This window comes from Cherax quadricarinatus, chromosome 10 (assembly GCF_038502225.1).
Source record: "Cherax quadricarinatus isolate ZL_2023a chromosome 10, ASM3850222v1, whole genome shotgun sequence".
In the NCBI taxonomy this organism is placed as follows: Eukaryota; Metazoa; Arthropoda; class Malacostraca; order Decapoda; family Parastacidae; genus Cherax; species Cherax quadricarinatus.
Genome location: NC_091301.1, coordinates 7,171,385 through 7,194,680, shown reverse-complemented (window position 1 = coordinate 7,194,680; position 23,296 = coordinate 7,171,385). Strand labels below are relative to the sequence as shown.

The following is a 23,296-nucleotide window of genomic DNA, read 5'->3' as shown; positions in this document are numbered from 1 at the left end:
CTGCTGCTTCACCACCATTATGGATGGCTTATTCTCAGTGGCCCTTATATACCCAACAACAACACAACACAACACCTCTCGTGACATACATAATTACTTATTTTATTCACTCTTCTAGAGTATATTCCATGTTTCTATGTTATTAATATTGTTTATTATGTCATATTAGTTGATTGTGATAGATAAATAAGCTGAAGTGTTGATATTAGTGTCATATTCTCCAACAATAAATTTGCCATCCCTCCCTCACACAAACAAGTCTCCAATAAGAACATAAGAAAGGAGGAACACTGCAGTAGGCCTGCTGGCCCATACTAGGCCGGTCCTTCACAAACCCAACCCACTAAGAGAACAAATGCTACCCAAGCAATAAGCTCAGGTGCAAGTCCGACTCAAATCCAACCCCTCTCACTCGTGTATTTATCCAACCTAAATTTGAAACTACCCAATGTTTTAGCTTCGATCACCCTACTAGGCAGACCGTTCCACTCAACTACCCCTATTACCAATGTTCATTTATACATTTTATTAGTGCTTTACATTTATTTGGCATTTTTTTCTGCATGTAAATCTATATTTATGCTAGGGAAGTGACCTAGAGTCCTTATGGAGGGGAATTCCCCTTCCAAACAATAACCTCTCTTCCCTCTCTCCTCCTCCCTGTCTTCCATTCATCAACAACAGCCTTCAATAAAGGTAACTGTCATGTTGAATGTTCATTCTTTTGTGCATGTAAATCTATCTTTTAGGTAAAAAAAAAAAAGTTGTTGTTGATACTTCTGGGTGTCTGGAACGAATTAATTGGATTTACATTATTTCTTATGGGGAAAATTGATTCGAAAATCGTCTATTTCGATAATAGTCCTGCTTCCAGGAATGGATTAAGGACGATAATTGAGGGATCACTGTACTGTAATTCAAATGAACATTTCATGTACAATAGGAACATAATTAAAGAACACTGCATTAGGCCTATTGACCCATGCTAGGCAGATAAAATTCAAGCTCAACACCCATTCATATACCCATCCAAGTGATCCATAATTCTCATTGCAGTGGTGTTACCTAGGAGATTGTTCCACTCTCTACAACTGTATGATTATATAATTATACAAAACAATTTTATAGACCACACTATTAAAATAATTTTTTTTATTAATCCCAAGGTAATAAGTGAAGCAAGATGATAAGTTGTGCTTCCCCCAGAGGTGTACATGAAAATGTTGTTTTCACTGCAAGTGTTCCATGTGAGGTGAAAACTCTCATAAAGACCTCACACAGCATGGACAAGCTCACATTCAGGAGAATGATTAAGTGTATGTATATTTATTGTTGCTAAATAGTCACTTGATGGTAGCATATATTTTTATGGTCTGTTCTTTAACTCTCTGACTGTTTCGCTCGTATCTATACGTGTTGCGAGCTAATGTGTTTGATGTATGTATATATACTCAAAAATTATAGCGGCTTCAAATCGAGCGGCAGAAAGCTGGTAGGCCCACATGTGAGAGAATAGGGCTGTGTAGTCAGTGTGTGCAGTATAAAAAAAATCCTGCAGCAAGCAGTGCATAATGAGAAAAAAAAAACTCTGACCGTATTTTTGGATTAAAATGCCAACTTTGAGGTGTATTTTCGTATAGTTTTTTATGGTTATATTCTTGTTTTCATGGTCACATTTGATAGAATGGAAAACATAGAACTGGAGGAGATTTTGATTGATTTTACTATGAAAAGGACCTTGAATTGGAGCTCAAAGTAGGAGAAATGTTTGATTTTTGCCAATGCTCAAGAGTAAACAAATGATGTCATTGTCTAATAAATGTCCAACTAGCCATTCTGATATGCGGTCATGGATGGGTTGACATTATTTATACAATTATTACAATATTGCAGTAGTCTGCATAACAGTAAATCTTCTATTTTTTGTTAAGTAAAAATTCAAAATAGAAAGCAAGAGTAATATCAGAGGGGCCTGGAGACGTAACTGATGAACAAAGAAAATGTTATTTTAGAGCCAGGAATGTCTGCATTGTTTATTCTGGACCCTATTTTGAAATTGGCATATTTAATTTACGTGAAATTGGCCAAATTGCCAATTTCTGACCACTTTATTGGGTAGTTGAAATCTGTAAATGGGTAGTTTCTTGTGCGCAATTGATAGAACAAATGGAGTTCTAAAGAAATAGCTATGAGTTTGGTCAACTGGAACAATGGAATTAGCCGAAAATAGGGCTCAAAGTGGGCCAAATCGCCGATTTGTAAATATTGCCGAGGTCATTAACTTCGCGAGAGCGTAATTCCGTAAGCTTTCCATCAAATTTCATACTTTTGGTGTCATTACCATTGGGAAAAGATTATCATTTCATAAGAAAAAAAAAAATTTTTTTTTTCATATATTTTGCGACACATTACCAACAGACCCCTGGCAGTCTTCAAGCTGGCACTGGACAAGCACCTAAAGTCAGTTCCTGATCAGCCGGGCTGTGGCTCGTACGTTGGTTTGCGTGCAGCCAGCAGCAACAGCCTGGTTGATCAGGCTCTGATCCACCAGGAGGCCTGGTCACAGACCGGGCCGCGGGGGCGTTGGCCCCCGGAACTCTCTCCAGGTAAACTCCAGGTAAACACCAGGAGACACCTCAGGATTTTGGGTTGTGACAGTCAAAAGGTTAAGTACAAAATATTATATACACTTGTACTGTACCTGTATATTTTCATTAGTACAGTAAAACCTCTCATTAATGGACTAATTGGGGAGAGGAGGTGTATGATGATGCCAATTGTCAGCAACTCCTGAAATAGGAAATTAATATTTCATGATCATCCAGTTGTTTTATGAAGTAGTGGACTTGGTTCACTGATGCAGAAGACATCCGGACACTACGAATATGAAAGCAACTTGGTTTTGCTTCCAGGTTTAATGAAAGTGAGGGTGGGCTTGTTCCTTTCTCCTTCACGTTTTCACAGCCAATACTTGCTTACCCCACCAGAGCTTCACGAATCCTGTCTCTGGTTCAAGAAGCAGCATTAGCCTTCAGCCTTTGAGTGTCTTCCAGGAGCAACTTCTTCTGTTTTGCTAGCTGACATGTCAGATGGCTCTCCTTGCCAGGTGGTTCACCGGTTGCTACTGGGCCCTCTCTCTCCCCACTCCATGAGCTTTATCAAACCTCGTCTTAAAACTGTGTATGGTTCCTGCCTCCACTACGTCATTTTCTAGGCTATTCCACTGCCTGACAACTCTATGACTGAAGGAGGATGCTCAGGTTGCCTGATACTGAAGCTCATTCATAATGAGGATTCAGGTTATGGAAGTTCCATTATTATAATCAAAACTAAGCACTAAACCCACAGGGTATGGAAGTTTCAAATCCATGTCCTCTGCTATGGGGTACAATACGTCAGATTCACTTACATTATCTCGCTTGTTCCATACTTATTATCTGTAATTTAATGTTTTTTGAAAATCATTTTTTATTTGATTTGTTCTGTAGTTACCTCTTTCAGGACCATATTGTTAGCACAGGTTTGTTGTTACTGTGGCACAGTCCATTTTCTCCACAACCAGGTATTCCAGAATTTATTTCCTGGTGCAGAGATTGCCCTTGTGTTGCCAAGTTATGCTTCTGGAACACTTGCAGGTCATCCTTACAGGGCTCCAGTAGTTTAAGTACCTCATCCTTACTCAAGTTCATGCCTGATGGTAAAGGCTGGCTGCCCTTCAACAGTATAAACCTAAGTTTCCACTCATAATTGTAATTACTAATCTATACTTTCCTAGTTGAATTTTTTTGTAGCACTAGTCCACAAAATTACTTTTATGTACTGTACCACATTATCAGTAAATTGTTCCATATTCCTAACACTGTTATCTTTATGGGTTTAGTGCTTCCCCATAAATACAGTGGTCCCTTGATAATAGTCGAGCTCGATAGTCGTCCAAACATTGGCTCGCAAATGGTTGGTTGACTCACTAATCGTCGTTCGTCCGGGACGCGTACTCATGGCTCTGAGCCGCCTCGGCCTCCCTTCCCAGCCAGTGTGCCATTGTTTACCAGTGAGCGACAGTCCCCTCACTTGTTCATACGAAATGTTTCATAATATTCCATTCATTTTAGTGCTTGCAAGTGCTAAATAAGCTACCATGGCTCCAAAGAAAGCTCCTAGTGCCAAGCCTTTGGTAAAGAAGGTGAGAAATACGATTGAATTTAAGAAAAACATTGAACAATATGTAAGTGGTGTACGTGTGGCCGAACTGGCCAGGATGTATAACAAGCCCCATACAACCATATCTTCCATCGTGGCAAAGAAAAAGTAAATCAAGGAAGCTGTTGTTGATTGGAGAAAATTGTGGCCAGATTGTGTCCACAAGAGGGATTTTGAAGGGTTTGTGGCTGACCCTGATGAGCCTATGTCAGTTGTGAAATCTATTGTGGCATTGGGGAGTTCCATGGGGTTGGATGCGAGTTTGGAGGATATGGAAGAAGAATTGAGACACTTACGCAACACATGGGAATCTTTATTGAAAAAACGTTTCGCCACACAGTGGCTTCATCAGTCCAATACAAAGTAGAAATGGGTAAGGAGAGGAGAAGTTTGAGGTAATCAGTCCCTCAACCTGGAATCGATGTGTTCAGTCCATCACTCTTGTAGGAAATGCAGCGTAGGGCCAGAGAGGTGGCTTATATACTGCAGTGAGATGAGGTGAAGCAGGAGGAGGCGGGATCACAGTGGGACCTTCCACTAGTGTAAGTAGGTCGTCGTCCAAAGGTTGGGCAAGCGTTGAAGTCTTTGTACCAAGATCCCATGATGTTGCAGTGTCTGACAGATGTGATGAATGGTTTAGAAAACCAACAAGTTGAAGAATTGAGACACTTATGCAACACATGGGATCTTGGTACAAAGACTTCAACGCTTGCCCAACCTTTGGACGACGACCTACTTACACTAGTGGCAGGTCCCACTGTGATCCCGCCTCCTCCTGCTTCACCTCATCTCACTGCAGTATATAAGCCACCTCTCTGGCCCTGTGCTGCATTTCCTACAAGAGTGATGGACTTCAATAAAGATTCCCATGTGTTGCATAAGTGTCTCAATTCTTCAACTTGTCAGTTTTCTAAACCATTCATCACAGGATATGGAAGAGTTGGTGGAGGACCACAACGAAGAGCTAACCACTGAGAAGTTGCAAGAGCTTCAGCAGGAACAGCAATAGATCACAGCTCAGAATCTTGCTGCAGAGGAGGAGGAGGAAGAGAGATGGAAGAAGGTGCCTTCTTCAGAAATTAAGGAGATTTTTGAAATGTGGGGTAGGATGGAAAGATTTATGGAGAAACATCACCCTGAGAAGGATGTTGCAAGCCATATCGGCAACTTGTACAGTGACAGAGTCTTGGCCCATTTTAGGGAAGTTTTAAAGAGACACCAGAAACAGAGCTCTCTGGACACTTTTTTTGGCGAGACAGGGCTCCAGTGACTCTCAAGCTGGTCCTAGTGGCATTAAGAAACAGAGAAGAGAAGTAACCTCAGAAAAGGACTTGGTACCTAGGGTGTTGATGGAAGGGGATTTCCCTTCCAAACAGTAACTAATCCAATCTCTTTCCTCCTCCAGTCTTCCATACACTAAAAAGAATCGCCAATAAAGGTAAGTGTTATGCTGTTAATGTTTCATTCATCATGTCCCATTGTATTGTTTATGTACTACATCTATATTTCATGTAAAAAAAATTTTTGTTTTAATACTTCTGGGTGTCAGGAATGGATTAATTGTATTTACATTATTTCTTATGGGGAAAATTGATTCGAAAATTGTCTTTTTCGATTATTGTTGCACTTCCAGGAACGGATTAACGACGATAAACGAGGGACTACTGTAATAGTATAATAAACCATGTTCCTTTTGTAATAGTGAGTTTAGTATCTGGTAGGGAGGGAAACTACATAAATCAAGCTGTTAAATAACTATCTTCAACAGTGGGGCTGGGTTTCCTGCAGGGAAGTCTAGGACAAGAGGAATGTGAAGCAGTGATGAAGCAACTGTGCGAATCTTCCCACACTGCGACAGAAGAGTCAGTGTTGGTAAGATGCAAGTGTTGTATTGTACAGTAATACTCTTAGGAAAAAGTATTAATAATTTCATAAGAAATATAGGTAGTCAATCCTAGTAAGCTCTAATATTTTTTTATCTACAGAATAGGGTATTGTTTCCCTTTCCCAAAGAAATGAGGTACACAAATCAAACAGTACATATGTTAACTCATTCATGTTTACCTTGAAATACTAGTCATAAGTGAAAAGCCATTTTTCACACTGCTAGCATGCTTCATTATTCACTCCTTACCATACCATACAATTCTGAAAGAGCGGTGTGAAACCATGAGAATAGAAAACTCAGATGTATTTTTTAAAATCCTGCTCCCTTTTCAAAGTGCATAACTGATATCTATACAGCCCTACAGATTTTGAAAAATGAACTAATAACATGCCCATGCATTCTGCTAGGGCTTTAATCTTGTACTGTGGATGTCCTTGCTTAAAGAATTTCAATTTTTTTTTATAAATATATAAAAAAAAATTGAAATTCTTTAAGAAAGAAAGATCCACAGTACCTTTAAAAAAGTTTAGACAGGTGAAATTCCAGAGATCCTGAATAGGGCATTTATAGCTCCACTACACAGGAGACAGTAGAGCAATAGCAAAATATCTACAGCTCATAAAAAAATTTTGACAGTGCTAAGAAGGCAAATTGCCAGTTTTATAGACATCCACAACCCATGACAACATAGTTTTAGAGCAAGATCTTGCCTGTCACATATATTATACCACAGAAAAAATCACATAGAAATTGAAATATTTAAAATTTAGACTCTGGAGTGATTGCTAATAAAAGGTCACTATATAGTGCATTATAACATGAAAGGTAGGGGGAAAATTATTTCCAAATTTTTAACCAAAATGTCACAAAGAGTGAAGGTAAACCAAACAAAATTCAGGCCTACCAAAGTAAAAAGTTCAGGCACATTTATTGTTTTTCATCCTAATAGCAGATATAAAAAGGGAAGGAGCTCAGTTGGGTTACAGTTGGTGTCTCTTGACATAATGTAATACAGTAAGTATTGTTTCCAAATCCTTACTATCAGATGCCTGGGTTAGCCTAGACAGTACAGCATTGGACTGTCAATTTTCGGACCGTGGTTCAAGCTCCTTGTCCACCCTTCCTATCCTTCTGTTTATGCATCGATATTCGTTTATTACAACTTAATTTGAGTTCATGGCTTAGTATTTTTTGAGATACCTGAGTATGTCTCGTCTGAACTGCCTCAATATTTAATGACTGATGAATTTTATGGACAGAATGGTACCCAGTAAGTTTAGGTTGTGTAGATACAGATTTACCAAATAACTAACCTAGCCAATAAACCTGGAATTGTTAAATTCTGTGCAGTAACGAGAATGAGTCGTCTGGTGAGCTTTAAACTTTTAGAGCAAGTGTGTTTTCTCAAAGGAAGCTTTATATTGCTTTTGGGTTGTGTAGGTTTTAATTTGCCAATTTTATTAAACAAAATGGTTTCTGTGTATTAGCTGGAGAATGCCTCTTTTTGATCAACTTCAAACCTTAAAAACTAATAAAGCAAAAGACTGGGCAGGAGATGTAAAATCCTCTCAGTGAAAAGCAGGGGCAACAGGAGTACACTAAAAGACAACACAGTACGTAAGTGACAGGAGCCCAAGAGTATTCAACTGCCTCCCAGCATATATAGGGGGGATTACCAATAGCTCCCTGGCTGTCTTCAAGAAGGCACTGGACAGGCATCTATAGTCAGTATCTGAGGAGCCTGGCTGTGGTTTGTATATTGGTTTGCATACAGCCAGTAGTAACAGCCTGGTTGATTGAGCCCTGATTCTGTTGGGAGGCCTGGTCACAGGCCACTGAGGCGTTGATCCCTGAAAACCTCTCCAGGTATACTGGTTTATCTTGCATAAAGAAATTTGGATTGATTTTGAGTTGTGAAGGTACCAGCTCTTAAATTTTACTTAAGAATTTGGGAAAATTTAAACACTGGTTTTCATGTGATAATTTGTAAATGACTCATTCAATCGACTTTAATGCCAATAAGTGGCATTAAAGTTGGAATAATGCCTCTGAATGATGACCAGAGAATGCATCCTCTGATTGACTTTAAACTTCTGAAGCTATTCTATCTAAGTGGAAGATTTGAATAGAATTTTGGACTGTGTGGGTGCCATGTTACAATTTTATTGAAGAAATTGGGATATTAATTTCCAGGCAATAGTCCCTTGTAGGTTTAGTGCTTCTTTGATTATAATAATAATCCAGGCAATAGCTTGTGAATGCCTTTCCTGATTGGCTTCAAATCTTCAGTGCTGATATTTAATTGTATTAAGATACTTTTGATGCACTCTGTACTATTGCTTTTTGTATGCATTGAGATTTATGGGATACGGGGATACCTTTCTCTGATCACGCAGTGAGCATAACGCATCTAGTTCACATTATTACTAATACATGTACGTGAGCTTTTAAGGTACAGTACCACATTTACTTACAGTATATACTATATTCTGTACTCAGTTCAGATTTATTGAAGTTGTTATTACTCAGGAAAATTTAATAAACTATCAGTCCTGCATTGCTCAGTGTGTGTAGTTAAATATTTAAGCTCTAATTGTTTACCATACCATTTACCTATAATGCTGTACTGTCTTTGAAAGCATATATTTTTCTATTTTTTAAATTTTTGTCCCAATGACCTTTGCTAATTCATAATTTTTGTAAATTGGAGAAAAAATTTGTGGGGCTAGGGATGTTATCTCTAGTTCAATTATTTTTGGTACGTAAATTTAGAACACATGATGTAGGAGATCTTGTTTAAGTTAAGTAACATGTACTCTTAAATACTGTCTACAGAATACTTGTATCCAGTATGCTGGTGTAGTGTCCTTACTACGGGCAGCACTTAGGGTTAATACACTTACCGCTCGTCAGGATGTATTCTTGGCTGATCTTACAAATATTGGGTGAGTGAATATAACAAGCTGTCATAGGAAATTCCTATCGTACTCCTTCAAAACATATTACAGTACTCTTTTTGTTTGAAACTTTGAGTACAAAATTTGATGAGGTGGAAACAAATATTTTATTGGAGGCAAGGAGGTGGTAGTAATGGTGTCTGTTACAGTATCAGTTATTAATTGCATGCATAGAATGTGTTCTTTATAATAAAAAATATGCCAGATAAATAAGCAAAAGCAGAAATAGTTGAAAGTCATTAATCCAGAACTGAAAACTACAATCTTTCTGTCATATAGGATATTCCAGTTAAATTGAAATGACAGTGGTATTGCTGAGCATAATTCATCCACCCTATTTACCACACTTCTGTCTATATTTTAACTCTACTAAACTTGACATGTCAGGGACAGTAGCTTTCCAGATCTTTAAAATTTTTGGTACTACTGTATTACATTCACGAGCCTATTTCTTAACCCTTTGAGGGTCCATCCCGTAGTTCTACGGCGTTTAAGCCAGGGTCCAAGCCGTAGTACTATGTCATTAGCTCAGCTCACTCAGATAAGCTGTGAGTGGTAAATTTGGGCCTAGATATGAGAGAATGCATCTGTGGTAAGTGTGCACCATAGAAAACAAATCCTGTAGCACGCAGTGCATAACGAGAAAAAAAAATTACCGTATTTTTTTATTAAAACAGCGACTTTGCGGTGTATATTTGTTTTTTACAGTTGTATTTGCGGTTTCTTGGTCTCATTTGATAGAGTGGAAAATATATTATAGAAATATAGATGATTTTCATTGGTTTTATTATTGACAGTGGCTTGAAACTGAGCTCAAAGTAGCAGAAATGTTCGATTTTTGCAGATGTTCAAGAGTAAACAAATGACATCACGTTTCCAATTCATGTCAGTTGGTGGGTCTGATGTGTGTTCACAAATGCGGTGATATTATTTATACAATTATTACAATATTGCATAAGAGTAAATCTTCTATTTTTTGGTGTGAATAAAATTTCATTATGTGAATAAAAAATAAAAATGGAATTCATTTGTAAAGCCTGGAAACATAACTAATTAACAGAAGAAATGTTATTTTAGTGCCAGGAATGCCTGCATTGTTTATTCTGGACCCTATTTTGAAATTGGAATATTCTGAACTTGTGAAATTGACCAAATTACCAATTTCCAATCACTTTATTGTGTAGTTGAAATAGTTGATTGGGCAATTTCCTTGTGCCCAATTGATAAAATAGAAGTAATACTAGTAAATTAGCTAAGAATTTGGTCAGTTGGAATAATGTAATTGGCCTAAAATGGGAGTCAAAGTGGGCAAAATCACTGATGGGTAAATATCGCTGATGCAGCAAAATTTGCAAGAGCGTAATTTCATCAGTTTTCCATCAAATTTCGTACTTTGTTTTATTACCTTCAGAAAAGATTCTCTACAATTTCATAAGAAAAAATAAAAAAAAAATTTTGAACATTCTTGGACCCTGTGGACAAGTTGCAGATCACGGGTCTAGACCCTGAATGGGTTAAGGAAGGAAAAATGTACCTCATTGCATGATAACAATTACTGTAGTGACTGCTGCACTGATGTAAAGAAAAGTGAAGATCAATATGAATACTGTACATGGTAGAAAGGGCTGATACTGGCAAGTGATGGAATACTTTATATTCTAGAAAACATATAAATGTGGTGAAGCAGGGAAATCACGTCATACTGGCTTAGTCACATTCATCTTCATTGCCTGCATCACCACCACCACTGCAATTATTATATAATGAAGTAATTTTTTTTTTTTTTTTTTTTTTTTTACCCCTGAAGGAATGCGCTTAGGAGTGCATGATATTGAGGAGTCAGCTATATCTTGTGTAAAATAGCATGTAATTTTATCATTGTTCTCAGATGCTTATGTAAAACCCCTCAGAATCTTTACTGGTACTGATGCCACTATAGGTTGGATCCAAATGGCATACTGCCAACAGTAATGAAGGAAAGACACAAGGTAAAACACTTGGAATGCTTTTAAAATATGTGAAAAATGCCTAGACTTTTTCAAGTATGTTTCTCTTACAGACTTCCAGAAGAATTTGCTTCTGATGTGTGCAAGGTTGTCTATGGATCTGCTCGGTTAGATATTGACAAGCAACTTATTTCCACAACTCCTGCCCTCCCAGTCATGACAAATCTTAACTGGCGTGTTGAAGTCACGATTTCCAGCAGGTTAGTTTATGCAAAATCTGAATTATAAATTAAATAATTAACTACTTAAAACCAGTTACTCAGATACAGTACTTCACATATACAGAACACTATTAGAATTTTTGAAGCAAATAATACATTTTCTCTAAATAAATTTACCCTCTTGCTCCCTAGCTTGCTAAAATTCACTTCTTTTCTTGTACATCTGTCTTTCAAGACTTCATTGAAGGAATGCAGACAGTCCACCTGTAAAATGCTAATTCTTCATGTATAATCTCTAATAATATTCCTCTTGCTAGTGTTTTCAGAGAAAGCCCATTAATAAGGACTTGCTTCTCCTTTATTACATTCAAAAATATGTGGTAAACCTGTATGAGTCATATAGCACTGCAAATAGGGGTTAGTGTGGGTACAAAATTGGAATCAAAGTTGTCACAGGAGGTTAACCCTTTGAGGGTCCGTGCCGTAGATCTACGCCAAAATTCTAGCGGCATCAAATTTAGCACGAGAAGGCTGGTAGGCTCTACATGTTAGAGAACGGGTCTGCGTGGTGCGTGTGAGCCATAAATAAAAATTCTAGGCGCCCACATAGCATTGTGGGAATGCCGCCTCAGTTACCTTTGTTCACCATGCCTCCTCGCAAGGCAGCTCTCATTCCAAGGCGAATTGGGACTCTCCTTTTCCTGTCTGATAGCTCTGACTCTGATGGAAATGGAAATGAAGACGAATTCTATGGCTTTGATCAATTAGTGACCAAAAGGAATGACCAGGATATCGAAAATAGTGCAGAAAATCCTGACGATCCTCGACCTTCTACCTCTGGTGTGGGCACGTCTCAGTCACGTTCAGTTGTATCTCGTCGCAAGAGAAAACTAATATTTTCACGTGGCCAGGCCTCAGACTTCAGTAATGATGATGATAGCGACGAGGATTGTGATTTTATTGCTCTTGACGATCATTTGAGTAGTGATAGTGAGGAATCATGTTCACCAGTGAAACATCGGTATATACGCCGCCGCATGCGCTCGGGTAGTGTTCCCTATGCAGTGCCCAGGGGATGGAGTACATCCCTTGGCCCTACACCAGGAATAGACAGTGAAAGTGAGGATGATGTGGGTACACTTGCCTGTGGTCTATTCATGCCATCAGTAGGTGGTGGTATTGGTGGTGATGGTGGTAGTGGTGATGGTAGTGCCACGGCCATGCATGACTCGCCAGCCCAGACTGGGACCTACGCCACTGACTCCTCAGCTCAAGGACAAAGTGAAGTGTCAGCCACCACAACTACAACCACAATCAGCTTATGATGTCCAGTATCCACCAGCAAACCGTATCTGGGATTGGCAGCAAAATCCCAATTTTGTTCCCAAGCCCCATCAGTTTGATGACTCTCAAAGTGGAATTCTACTAACTTGTCCCCTTGGAAACACTGCAAATGAACTGAAATTCTTTGAACTATTCTTTGACCAGCCCTTGATGGAAACTATTGTCAGGGAAAGTAACAAGTATTTTGAGTACACCGTGGCAAACATGATCATACCACCACAGTCAAGACTACACTGGTGGAAAGAGACAACTGTTGCTGAAATGTATTTGCTTTTTGCAACAATAGTGCTTATGCCTCATGTCTATAAGCATAATATAAAATCAAACTGGTCCACAGATCGGCTAATTTGTACCCCGGCCTTCAGTGAAATCATCCCAGTGAACAGGTTTATCTTACTGTTACATATGTTGCACTTCTGACAAAACCAGGCCTGACAGAAGTGACAGGTTATACAAGATTAGAAATGTTTTTATGTATCTGAAACAAAAGTTCAACATGTACTTTTATCCATTCAAGAATCTTGTAATTGACGAGTCTTTGATTTTGTTCAAATGTAGGCTGTCACTCTAGCAAGAGGAAACGCTTTGGTATAAAACTGTTTGTACTGTGACTGTGGCAGTGGCCTGGTATTGGATATTATTGTATACACAGAAAGTAAAACATTGAAAGATACCAGGATGTTATTGGGTATCTCAGGTGACGGTGAGAAGCATGATGGCACCTTATCTTGGTAAGGGGCATACATTATATACATTATATAGTTGGACTCGAGTCCTGGAAATGGGAAGTACAATGCCTGCACTTTAAAGGAGGGGTTTGGGATATTGGCAGTTTGGAGGGATATGTTGTGTATCTTTATACGTATATGCTTCTAATTATTATTATAATCAAAAAGAAGCGCTAAGCCACAAGGGCTATACAGCATATGCTTCTAAACTGTTGTACTCTGAGCACCTCTGCAAAAACAGTGATAATGTGCGAGTGTGGTGAAAGTGTTGAATGATGATGAAAGTATTTTCTTTTTGGGGATTTTCTTTCTTTTTTGGGTCACCCTGCCTCGGTGGGAGACGGCCGACTTGTTGGAAAAAAAAAAAAACGGTACACAAGCCTAAAGTGATTTCTGCAAGTGAACATGACAGATATGTGTGGCACAGTGCGTTCTAATTGTAAACATATGCCCATGTTCAACGCTGGCACTCGTAGTGGTGAGGTGCAGGTGTTTACTGCCAATGACATCATGGCATTACAAACGCGATGTCACATTGTTGACAACCATTCACTGTAATGAAATGCAAGACAGTGGCAGAGTTGATAGTGACTAATAAACGTATTCGAAAACCAGTGACAGTGATTGATTATACACAAAACATGTGCTTGGTTGACAAATGTGACATGCAGATTGGCTTTATTTGTGTTCATACGAGTTACAAGTGGTACATGAAACTTTTCTTCCATCTCATGGACATTTCAATGCTCAATGCATATGATATGTACCAAATAAAGACCGACAACAAACCACTGTATGGTGAATTGTTTCTGTTGTCAGACCACTCATAATGAAGTACCAGATAACAACACCTGCTATACAAAACCGTCCTCGAACTCCTCAGGAAATACCCAAGCGTTTGAGGAGGGAAGGTGATCACTTCATAATACAGCTTCCTGCAACTAAGAAGAAATTTGCTCAGAAGAGATGTGTTGTCTGTGCACAAACTAAACGACGGCAACAAAGACGCAAAGACACTTGGTTTATGTGCGAGGAATGCAAGGTACCTCTGTACATGATACCTTGTTTCAAGGACTTCCACAAGCTGCAGCCATTCTAAAAACATGGCCAGTGACTGTACATATGTAAATATATAATAGAACATTAGTATTATACAACATTTGTGCATGTTTATTGTAGTAAACAAAAGTGGTAAACAACATTATAATAACTTTAGTGCGGTTGTGTTCAATACAGTGAGTGTATATTTTTTTTTTCCCAACAAGTCGGCCGTCTCCCACCAAGGCAGGGTGACCCAAGAAGAAAGAAAATCCCCAAAAAGAAAATACTTTCATCATTCAACACTTTCACCTCACTCACACATAATCACTGTTTTTGCAGAGGTGCCCGGAATACAACGGTTTAGAAGTATATATTTTTTTTTTTTTTCAACAAGTCGGCCGTCTCCCACCGAGACAGGGTGACCCAAAAAAGAAAGAAAATCCCCAAAAAAGAAAATACTTTCATCATCATTCAACACTTTCACCACACTCACACATTATCACTGCTTTTGCAGAGGTGCTCAGAATACAACAGTTTAGAAGCATATACGCATAAAGATACACAACATATCCCTCCAAACTGCCAATATTGATAGAAGTATATATGTATAAAAATACACAATATATCCCTCCAAACTGCCAATATCCCAAACCCCTCCTTTAGAGTGCAGGCATTGTACTTTTCATTTCCAGGACTCAAGTCTGGTTATATAAAATAACCAGTTTCCCTGAATTTTTTTTTTTTTTTTCAACAAGTCGGTCGTCTCCCACCGAGGCAGGGTGACCCAAAAAAGAAAGAAAATCCCCAAAAAGAAAATGCTTTCATCATCATTCAACACTTTCACCACACTCACACATTATCACTGTTTTTGCAGAGGTGCTCAGAATACAACAGTTTAGAAGCATATACGTATAAAGATACGCAACATATCCCTCCAAACTGCCAATATCCCAAACCCCTCCTTTAAAGTGCAGGTATTGTACTTCCAGTTCCCAGTCCGACTATATGAAAATACTAACCGGTTTCCCTGAATCCCTTCATTAAATATTACCCTGCTCACACTCCAACAGATCGTCAGGTCCCAAGTATCATTCGTCTCCATTCACTCCTATCTAACACGCTCACGCACGCTTGCTGGAAGTCCAAGCCCCTCGCCCACAAAACCTCCTTTACCCCCTCTCCAACCCTTTCGAGGACGACCCCTACCCCTCCTTCCTTCCCCTATAGATTTATATGCTTTCCATGTCATTCTACTTTGATCCATTCTCTCTAAATGACCAAACCACCTCAACAACCCCTCTTCTGCCCTCTGACTAATGCTTTTATTAACTCCACACCTTCTCCTAATTTCCACACTCTGAATTTTCTGCATAATATTTACACCACACATTGCCCTTAGACAGGACATCTCCACTGCCTCCAACCATCTCCTCGCTGCTGCATTTGCCACCCAAGCTTCACATCCATACAAGAGTGTTGGTACCACTATACTTTCATACATTCCCTTCTTTGCCTCCATAGATAGCGTTTTTTGACTCCACATATACCTCAACGCACCACTCGCCTTTTTTCCCTCATCAATTCTATGATTAACTTCGTCCTTCATAAATCCATCCGCCGACACGTCAACTCCCAAGTATCTGAAAACATTCACTTCTTCCATACTCCTCCTCCCCAATTTGATATACAATTTTTCTTTATATAAATCATTTGATACCCTCATCACCTTACTCTTTTCTATGTTCACTTTCAACTTTCTACCTTTACACACATTCCCAAACTCATCCACTAACCTTTGCAATTTTTCTTTAGAATCTCCCATAAGCACAGTATCATCAGCAAAAAGTAACTGTGTCAATTCCCATTTTGAATTTGATTCCCCATAATTTAATCCCACCCCTCTCCCGAACACCCTAGCATTTACTTCTTTTACAACCCCATCTATAAATATATTAAACAACCATGGTGACATTACACATCCCTGTCTAAGACCTACTTTTACTGAGAAGTATTCTCCCTCTCTTCTACACACCCTAACCTGAGCCTCACTATCCTCATAAAAACTCTTTACAGCATTTAGTAACTTACCACCTATTCCATATACTTGCAACATCTGCCACATTGCTCCTCTATCCACTCTATCATATGCCTTTTCTAAATCCATAAATGCAATAAAAACTTCCCTACCTTTATCTAAATACTGTTCACATATATGCTTCAATGTAAACACTTGATCTACACATCCCCTACCCACTCTGAAGCCTCCCTGCTCATCTGCAATCCTACATTGTGTCTTACCTGTAATTCTTTCAATTATAACCCTACCGTATACTTTTCCTGGTATACTCAGTAAACTTATTCCTCTATAATTTTTACAATCTCTCTTGTCCCCTTTCCCTTTATATAAAGGGATTATACATGCTCTCTGCCAATCCCTAGGTACCTTCCCCTCTTTCATACATTTATTAAACAAAAATACCAACCACTCCAACACTATATCCCCCCCTGCTTTTAACATTTCTGTCATGATCCCATCAGTTCCAGCTGCTTTACCCCCTTTCATTCTACGTAATGCCTCACGTACCTCCACCACACTTACATTCTGCTCTTCTTCACTCCTAAAAGATGGTATACCTCCCTGGCCAGTGCATGAAATTACCGCCTCCCTTTCTTCCTCAACATTTAAAAGTTCCTCAAAATATTCTCTCCATCTACCTAATACCTCCCTCTCCCCATCTACTAACTCCCCTACTCTGTTTTTAACGGACAAATCCATACTTTCCCTAGGCTTTCTTAACTTGTTTAACTCACTCCAAAATTTTTTCTTATTTTCATTAAAATTTCTTGACAGTGCCTCTCCCACTCTTTCATCTGCTCTCCTTTTGCACTCTCTCACCACTCTCTTCACCTTTCTTTTACTCTCCATATACTCTGCTCTTCTTATAACACTTCTGCTTTGTAAAAACCTTTCATAACCTACCTTTTTCTCTTTTATCACACCCTTTACTTCATCATTCCACCAATCACTCCTCTTTCCTCCTGCCCCCACCCTCCTATAACCACAAGCTTCTGCCCCACATTCTAATACTGCATTTGTAAAACTATTCCAACCCTCTTCTACCCCTCCCCCCCCACTAATCTTTGCACTAGCCCACCTTTCTGCCAATAGTCGCTTATATCTCGCCCGAACTTCCTCCTCCCTTAGTTTATACACTTTCACCTCCCTCTTACTTGTTGTTGCCACCTTCCTCTTTTCCCATCTACCTCTTACTCTAACTGTAGCTACAACTAAATAATGATCCGATATATCAGTTGCCCCTCTATAAACATGTACATCCTGGAGCCTACCCATCAACCTTTTATCCACCAATACATAATCTAACTAACTACTTTCATTACGTGCTACATCATACCTTGTCTATTTATTTATCCTCTTTCATAAAATATGTATTGCTTATTACCAAATTTCTTTCTACACACAGCTCAATTAAAGGCTCCCCATTTACATTTACCCCTGGCACCCCAAATTTACCTACTACTCCCTCCATAACATTTTTATCCACTTTAGCATTGAAATCCCCAACCACCATTACTCTCACACTTGATTCAAATCTCCCCACGCATTCACTCAACATTTCCCAAAATCTCTCTCTCTCCTCTACACTTCTCTCTTCTCCAGGTGCATACACGCTTACTATAACCCACTTTTCACATCCAATCTTTATTTTACTCCACATAATCCTTGAATTAATACATTTGTAGTCCCTCTTTTCCTGCCATAGCTTATCCTTCAACATCATTGCTACTCCTTCTTTACCTCTAACTCTTTTTGAAACCCCTGACCTAATCCCATTTATTCCTCTCCATTGAAACTCTCACACCCCCTTCAGCTTTGTTTCACTAAAAGCCAAGACATCCAGTTTCTTCTCATTCATAACATCCACAATCTTCTCTTTCTTATCATTTGCACAACATCCACGCACATTCAGACTTCCCACTTTGACTATTTTCTTCTTATTATTCTTTTTAGTAATCTTTACAGGAAAGGGGGTTACTAGCCCATTGTTCCCGGCATTTTAGTTGACTTTTACAACACGCATGGCTTACGGAGGAAAGATTCTTATTCCACTTCCCCATGGATATAAAAGGAAAAGTAATAAGACCAAGAACTATTAAGATAAAATCAAAGAAATCTCAGATGAGTGTGTATAAATAAACGCGTACATGTAGGTGTAGTGTGACCTAAGTGTAAGTAGAAGTAGCAAGACATGCCTGTAATCTTGCATATTTATGAGACAGACAAAAGACACCAGCAATCCTACCATCATGTAAAACAATTACAGGCTTTCGTTTTACACTCACTTGGCAGGACGGTAGTACCTCCCTGGGTGGTTGCTGTCTGAATCCCTTCGCTAAATATTACCCTGCTCACACTCCAACAGCTCGTCAGGTCCCAAATACCATTTGTCTCCATTCACTCCTATCTAACGTGCTCACGCACGCATGCTGGAAGTCCAAACCCCTCACCCACAACACCACCTTTGCCCCCTCCCTCTAACCTTTTCGAGGACGACCCCTACCCCGCCTTCCTTCCCCTACAGATTTATAGGCTTTCCATGTCATTCTACTTTGATCCATTCTCTCTAAATGACCAAACCACCTCAACAAACCCTCTTCAGCCCTCTGACTAATACTTTTATTAACTCCACACCTTCTGCTAATTTCTACACTCCGAATTTTCTGCATAATACTATTTACACCACACATTGCCCTTAGACAGGACATCTCCACTGCCTCCAACCGCCGTCTTGCTGCAGCATTTACAACCGAAGCTTCACACCCATATAAGAGTTGGTACTACTACTATACTTTCATACATTCCCTTCTTTGCCTCCATAGATAACGTTTTTTGCCTCCACATATACCTCAATGCACCACTCACCTCTATTTTCCTTCATTAATTCTATAATTAACCTCATCCTTCATAAATCCACAAATGTTACTAGAAAAAGAAAAAAAATAGAAAACAGAAATGTATAAAAAACGTAAAATAAAGAAATGCGAGTTTGTGGATTATTATTATTATAATCAAGGGGGAAGCGCTAAACCCGGAGGATTATACAGCGCCTGGGGGGGGGGATGTGGAAGGCATTCAGGCTTAATTCGGGGAACTGGAGCACAGATCCAATTCCCTAAATCAAGAGCCCCTCACCAACATCAAGGAACCTTCCTTGAGGGGTGCGAGTTTGTGGAAATCGCTGATATTGCCGTCACCCGGTCATTTTGGGTCAAATTCTCGCCTCTATCTCGGTAAGTACTGATCAAATTTTTTTTTTTTTTTGGTTTTATTACCTTGACAAAAGTATAATCTTTAATTCTGTAAGAATTTTTTTTTTTTTTCTTCAAAATTTCTTGGACACTGAGGCACCCCTTCACATTTTGCCTTTAGACCCTGAAAGGGTTAAGCTCCATCAAAGAGAGCCAGTGCATGTATGTTGAGGGTGAGGCTTTTAATAAGGTCATTTAAGAGTTAGTTCATCAGAGCTTTGTAGATGTTGGAAGTGCATACTCTCTGATGCACAGGACCATATTATGATATGGCAAACTGATAGTGTGATTTGGCAGTCCTCACAGAGCCACATACAAGTGATGTACATTGCTTCTGATTTGTAAATGCAAGTATAGTTTCCCATGCTCATCAGCAGTGAAACATAACTGGTCTCCATAGTCTAGTTTAGATAAGGTTAGGACTCAGTGTAGGTGAAGAAGGATTTGTCTTGTCTAATAGATCTCTGATTTATCTGGGCTTAAGTTTTAAGTAGGTCTGATTGACAATGAAGGGTAGCTTTTAGGGAGTTTATGCAAAAATTCCATGACATTCAGCAGTTGAAAGAGAAAGCTGAGAAACTTTACTACATCTCATCCAAGGATACAGGAACCACATAGGTATTAAGAGGTAATAGGGCATCACATGATTTATCCATTTTGTTTTAATAATAGTAAACTTCAAACCATGTGAGGTAATCCAGTTAGAAGCATGGTCAATAGAGTATTGTAGGACCCTTGTACTTTTTGCACTTCCCCAAAAAATATATTCTGTAGATTATTATTATAATCAAAAAGAAGCACTAAGCCACAAGGACTATACAGCGCTGCAGGGCAGGAAGGAAGCGAGGGCATCAGGTGGCAAAAGGGAGATGGATGAGTAATAGGTTACGGATAACAGCGGGGCAGTGGATGGTGAAAGGGTAAAGGGCAGCAAGAGACTGAACTAGAAAGGGCTGAGGGGAGTGCGAAAAGTATCATCAGAGTTTGTGGAGTAAATCAGTCATTGTCAAGAAGTCAATGAGAGAGTCAGGATTAAAGGAGGGTCCATCAGCAAGAAGGGAAGGTAGAGAGAGAGTAGTAGAACGAAGACGACGTTGGAGGTAAATTCTGCGTGCTCGTTGATAGAGAGGGCAGTCTAACAGAATGTGGCTAATCGATACTGGAACTTGACACTGCTCACAGAGAGGAACAGGGTGCCTCTCCATGAGATACCCATGAGTAAGACGAGTGTGACCAATGCGAAGGCGGGAGAGAGTGGTCTCCCAACCTCAGCACTGATGACAAGAAGACGGCCAGTAACCTATGCTCGGTTTAATAGAATGAAGTTTGTTACTGAGCAGAGTTGACCAATGTTGTTGCCAACGGGTGCGAAGGTGGGTAGCTATTGCAGCAAAATAGTCCAGAAATGGAACACCTCGATAGGAAATTGGTAGGTCATGTACTGCTGACCGCGCAGCAGTGTCTGCCTGTTCATTGCCCTGTACGTCGACATGACCAGGGACCCAACAAAAAACAATATCTTTGTTTGGTAGAGATACGGCGTAGCCAAAGTTGGATACGGAGAACTAGGGGATGAGATGTATCAAATTTTCGTATAGCCTGTAGAGCACTAAGGGAGTCTGAGACTACTACAAATGATGACACAGGCATAGATGCGATACGAATAAGTGCTGCAAGAATGGCATACAGTTCAGCAGTAAAAATGCCAGCTGAAGATAGTAAATGTCCCCGCACGACGCTGTCTGGAAACACTGCTGCGAATCCGACGCCGTCTGAAGACTTAGAGCCATCTGTGTACACAGCGGTGGCATGAGAATGGGAGTGGAAGTGATCAAGAAAAAGAGAGCGGGAAGCCACCGTAGGCAGTTGAGCTTTCGAGCAAGGGAGTGAGAAAGAACAGACCCGAACAGCTGGAACTTCCCAGGGGGGTAGGGAAAAGTGAGATGCTACATGAACATATAAAGGTGGTAACTGAAGGGAAGACAAGAGTGAATGTAGGCGAAGAGAAAAGGGATGGAGCAAACAGGGGCGGCGAACGAATAAAGAATGTCTACTAATATCGGTGACCATTCTATAAATGGAAGGATTGTGTAGATCGTGAGAGCGTACATAGTAGCGAAGGCAATGGGCATCATGGCGATCAGACAAGGATGGAACATTCGCTTCTGTATAGAGGCTCTCAACAGGGGAAGAGTGAAAAGCACCAAGGCACAAACGTAATCCTTGGTGATGGATAGAGTTAAGGCTAGAGAGAGTAGCAGGAGAGGCCGCGGAATAAATCTGGTCACCATAATCGAGTTTCGATAAAACGAGGGCTGAATGTAGGCGAAGCAGAGTTCGACGATCAGCTCCCCAGGAAAGATGAACAAGGGTTTTAAGAAGGTTTAGCCGGCTGTGACAAGTTGCCTTCAGAGAGGTTATGTGAGGTTTCCAGGATAACCAACGGTCAAAGAGAAGGCCTAGAAACCTGACTGTATCACGTTCGGGGATACGGGAGCCATAGAGATACAAAGGATGATCGGAGATAACAGAGCGTCTAGTGAAAGTAATTTGGTGAGTTTTGGTACTTGAAAATTTAAACCCATGCGTGGTGGCCCAAGTGGAAACACGGTCGACCTCATGCTGGAGAGAAACTGCAATAAGATGACAGTCAGCGCCTGCACAAGCAATAGCGAAGTCATCAACATAGAGTGATGACCAGATATTGGGTGGAAGAACAGAGGCCAAATCATTTATAGGAAGGAGAAAAAGTGTTGTGCTTAGAACACATCCCTGAGGGACATCTTCAGCTTGGACGAAGTCCGGGGAAAGAACATTATCGACTCGAACACGGAAATGTCTGTCAGTTAAAAAGTTCTTAAGGAAGGATGGTAGATTGCCTCGGAGGCCTAAGGAATGGGCCTGGGCCAAAATATTATACCTCCAAGTTGTGTCATATGCCTTCTCAAGGTCAAAAAATATGGCAATAACTGAGTGATTATTCGCAAAGGCATTACGAACATACGTATCCAAGCGTAGTAAGGGGTCTATGGTAGAACGACCCTTACGAAAGTCATATTGACTAGCGGAGAGACTGTTGTGTGTCTCTAAATACCACATTAAACATCGATTTACGACACGTTCCATCACTTTGCAAACTGCACTAGTAAGAGCGATGGGGCTATAGTGGGAGGCATCATGTCCTGAAGTACCCGGTTTGCGGAAAGGGAGAACAATGGCAGATTTCCACAGCTGGGGAAGAACTCCTTGTGCCCAAATAAGATTGAAGAGGTGTAAGAGGACTGCAAGGGCTGACCGATGTAAATGTTGTAACATACGAATATGAATGTCGTCAGGCCCAGCTGCCGATGATCGGCAAGCTGAGAGCATTGCCTCCAGTTCTTGAAGTGTAAAAGGCACATTATACTGTTCTTCTCTGAGAGAATAAAAGTCCAAGGGTACTAACTCTCTGGCAGACTTTGAGGAAAGAAACGAGGGGCATAGATGGAGCCCTTGGGAAATATGGACCAGATGTGTGCCAAGTTCAATGGCAACGTCGAGAGGGTTTGCTACATCAACACCAGCGACCCGTAGAACAGGAGCCGGGTCAGGAGAGTATTTACCACTCAATTTCCTCACTTTTTTCCAGACTGCACTCAGAGAA

General features: G+C 39.9%; 1 protein-coding gene across 3 annotated transcripts in view; it reads left to right on the top strand.

The window, feature by feature from the left end:
• LSm-4 (Like Sm protein 4) overlaps positions 1-23,296 on the top strand; it is a 50,711-nt gene that overhangs the window by 21,211 nt on the left and 6,204 nt on the right. For all 3 annotated transcript variants that reach the window (XM_070083589.1, XM_070083590.1, XM_070083588.1), the window contains 4 exons: positions 1,167-1,316; positions 5,969-6,072; positions 8,924-9,033; positions 11,105-11,251. In XM_070083589.1, coding sequence (XP_069939690.1) covers positions 1,184-1,316; positions 5,969-6,072; positions 8,924-9,033; positions 11,105-11,251 — 494 coding nt within the window. In that variant the 5' untranslated portion in view covers positions 1,167-1,183. The remainder of the gene's footprint in view (positions 1-1,166; positions 1,317-5,968; positions 6,073-8,923; positions 9,034-11,104; positions 11,252-23,296) is intronic.